This window comes from Gloeophyllum trabeum, assembly GCF_000344685.1.
Source record: "Gloeophyllum trabeum ATCC 11539 unplaced genomic scaffold GLOTRscaffold_00182, whole genome shotgun sequence".
NCBI classification, from domain to species: domain Eukaryota; kingdom Fungi; phylum Basidiomycota; class Agaricomycetes; order Gloeophyllales; family Gloeophyllaceae; genus Gloeophyllum; species Gloeophyllum trabeum.
In genome coordinates, this window is record NW_006920591.1 from 1 (window position 1) to 3574 (window position 3574).

The 3574-nt window shown below is 51.7% G+C and overlaps 2 protein-coding genes across 2 annotated transcripts; both read right to left on the reverse strand.

Annotated features, from left to right (window-relative positions):
* Positions 1-43: 43 nt before the first annotated feature.
* On the reverse strand, positions 44-497 carry GLOTRDRAFT_134443 (uncharacterized protein; the record flags this gene model as incomplete). Its single annotated transcript, XM_007873422.1, has 2 exons — positions 44-88; positions 138-497. 2 exons carry the CDS (start codon positions 495-497, stop codon positions 44-46), a joined length of 405 nt encoding a protein of 134 aa, XP_007871613.1.
* A 756-nt stretch (positions 498-1253) lies between these two features.
* Positions 1254-2523, reverse strand: GLOTRDRAFT_141651 (uncharacterized protein; the record flags this gene model as incomplete). The annotated part of the gene is made up of 1 exon (XM_007873423.1): positions 1254-2523. The coding sequence occupies one exon, from the start codon at positions 2521-2523 to the stop codon at positions 1273-1275; it is 1251 nt and encodes a 416-aa protein (XP_007871614.1). The 3' UTR covers positions 1254-1272.
* Positions 2524-3574: the final 1051 nt, after the last annotated feature.

A 3574-nucleotide genomic window follows, 5' to 3' on the forward strand; every position in this document is an offset into this window, starting at 1 on the left:
TACGTAGTCTGAAGGAATGTCCTAATGTCGTCGGCGAGATATGTCAGGAAATTCGCCATCTTTGCCTCCTGATTTCCGTTGACGGACTCTAAAGTAAGGTCAGGGCATTTGTCCCATCCCTTCTTCTTCTTTCCGACCTTGTATTTGCCTCCACGTTTGGATACGTGTCGATATAGGGCGTCGAGTGGGCAAGGAAGGGCGATGTCAGGAAATATGAGTTCAAGTAGGCCAGATATGTTGGGGGCGCAATATCCACGTAGTTCCTCGTCTGCCATAATCTTGGTGTCTTCGACTTTTAACTCCGAGTTACCCTCTGGATTACCGCCCTTTTTTACCGGGGTAGACTGCGGAGGTAGCGCAGACTCGACGGCGTTGAACTCGTCTTGACGATCGTATGGCAGAGCAGTATGACCAACCGTATGCCCGAAGAACTCTAGAGGATCTCTCTGAGGCGGGGTATGAGGCGGAGTCTGAGGCGGGGTTGTGCCCGTGGACATGGTGAGGTCGCTTTGCGGGGGAGAAGAGCAAAGAAACACGCACCAAGCGACGACAGCCTTTATACGCGAAGAAGAGATATTCGAACCAGGGCCAAAGCCGACAAAACAACCGCAAATTGTTGTGGTTGGGGAGCGCGCCTGTCCGCAGGAAGAACAAGGTCACACCGCAGTGCCGTGACACGTGCCGCTGCTCAACGACGCGGGACCAGTCAGAAAGCACGAATGAATAGATTAGTTGATGAAGACGCCCACAAGCTGGTCTGGATCCCACCTTTACCAATCTCTGAAGCTTATCTGAAGGCCGAGTCACTTGCAGTAGGATGTGGCTCGTCCAAATGAACGCGTCCGTCACCGACGCGTTAGGTCACGCTGTCACAGCCCTATTGTTCTTGTGGCGCTGGTTACCACGACCGGCTGAACATTGAACCACCGAGTGAATGCGTCCAATCAGGAGGAGAATGAAGACCATGTCGGGCAGTGAGGGGAGAAAAGTGCGGGTTGGGGGCACATGCAGATCGGGATTTATGGGTGATGGACAAGGGCACGTTCGAGGATGGTTCATCGCCGTCGTCGACGACGTTGGGAGTGGTCGTCTTCGACGTTGGGAGTGGTTGTCTTCGACGTTGGATGAGACTTGGGGTAAGCACGATAAGTTGCTATTATTGTTAAATGCGGATATGACATTTTCTGTAGGTAACTGCAGCACAAGCCCCGACGAGCACTACCATTGTGTCCCAGGATGATAGAAGGGCAGAAGGCAGAGTCCCACCACTACCTAGTTGAGCCCCCACAAGTCAGTCAAAAGCCTGCCCTCCCTGTCTTCCACCCTGAATGGGCGTGACGGAGCCAACTCTCGAAACCGTGCCAATACTCGCGGCCCCCGATGCGAAAGAGCCGACCACTCGTCCCAGCCAACGAACCTGACGACTCGGAGTTGGGGCGCATCAATGGAAAATAAGTTATCAAAGAGGACTGTATAGTCCCTATTCTTACATGCCTGCCCAGTGAACCGGCCAAGCCCCAACTTCTGTATTCTTGGGAGAGGGAGGGCCTGCGGGATAATGGGCCAATCATCCGCCCGTAGGATGAGGTGGACAAGGTTGGGCAGCATCGCAAGCAATTCTGGGATCTGTCCTCGAATACCGCGCGGGGACACAGGCACCGAGAGCAGAGTGATGTTATGACCGATATGAGGAGGCACTGGAGGCAGATGGTCGCGAAATTCAAGGGATTGGAGAGCCCTCAAATCATCCTCAGCTGTCAGGCGACCGCTATTGCGACCACGGCTGAGGCCGATGGAGTCCCAGGATGAATAGATCAGATTCGGGAGCCGTACTGGTGTAAAGGATGTACCGGGTGGTAACGCCATACCGTGCCAATACCTTAGGATCCTCAGGCCAGGCAGAGACGATACCATTTGCCTCCACTCATGTAGAGCAGCTGCATCAACATAACCGGGAGCCCAGTCAAGGACACGAAGGGACTCGCCCTGTGTTGCCAAGGACAGCCGTATGTTCTCTGGTATGACGAGATTTATTCCGCGGTACTTGGCCGGCCATAAATTGAATATAACGAGGGTAGGGATCGAGCAGATGATTTCTGCCAGTAGGTCAAACGGCACGCCCGAGCTTAAAGTGACGCAGACCAGTCTGCAAACACATGCCCGCAGAGAACCGACAACACTGCTGGATTGGAAGTCGGATACAAGGGTTCGGTGCAGGCGTTCGACGCCCTTGGTGTGATCCGCAAGAACGATCCGATACAGGATCGGAGTCGCGAGCTCTCGCCAACGCTTGCATACGAGAACCAGAGATCGCTTTGTTCTGTAGGCAATCTTGAGAGAACGAAGTTCTTCTAGTTGCGGAAGAGGAACAACGGTTTCGAAGGGGTTGTATGACTGGGATTGTACGGCTCCGGGGACGTACGTCGCGAACTCGAATATTTCTATCCAAAGCTCGGGTGGGAGAACCGGTAGCACGAATATTCGTGGCCTCTTCCACCACCCGGGATCTGCGGTCGATGGCATTGGAGAATCATCGGAGAACATAAGTTGAGGTACACGATGGTCACGACGCGACATGTGACAGTCTCGTGGCACCCGCGACCGGAAGAAAAAGTGTTTACTTAGTGGGTAGGACCACACCTCGAGCTCAGTCCGTTGTCCTCTTCGGGGTCACATACGAAAAAATTGGAACGATACAGAGAAGATTAGCATGGGCCCAGGCTCCTAGAACCATCCGTCTCCGCGTCCTCGATCCTCTTTGCTAGGGTGTATGTGAAGATGTTATGTAATAGGGCTTATATAATGCAACTTATTTATAGATGTGTTTCCTAATTAAGACGACTAGTGAGGATGAGGACGCTCTGAGACGGCTGGCCCAACTCGTCATCTGAGGTTTTACCGGAATTATGTAAGGCAGCTAAGCGACTAACGACGCGTCGGTTTACTGCCGGTTTATCGACGTTCGTCGACTGCCCAATTCGGATTTTCGAAGTGGCTTTCTCGTCGCACCTCAGCTGCCTTTGTCCTCTGCTCGCACGCGCGTGGACGGCAATAAAGCTGTTAATAACAAAATAATGTATTACATCTGCGTTGTGGATTGCATGCACTTCCGCCGAGTCTCCCCCATATCAATAAAGAAAATAGTGAACAATTATTTACTACAAGATTCAAGAAGCTACTGTCTCCATCTCTTTAGCGAAATCAAATGAGATTGAACATAATATCTCATGTCATAAGGTTTCAGGCTACTTTGCATTGAAGAGCCTGGTGCTTGCCCTTTACCAATGTATTCAAAATAATCTATCCATCGAGAATACAAAGCAAAAGACCCTTAGACTCCTTATGTATTATTACTACACCAGACAGTGTCTTTCTATTTAATGCTGAATTCATATGCTCCGCCATCGACGCGCGTGCGAGCAGAGGACAAAGGCAGCTGAGGTGCGACGAGAAAGCCACTTCGAAAATCCGAATTGGGCAGTCGACGAACGTCGATAAACCGGCAGTAAACCGACGCGTCGTTAGTCGCTTAGCTGCCTTACATAATTCCGGTAAAACCTCGGACGACGAGTTG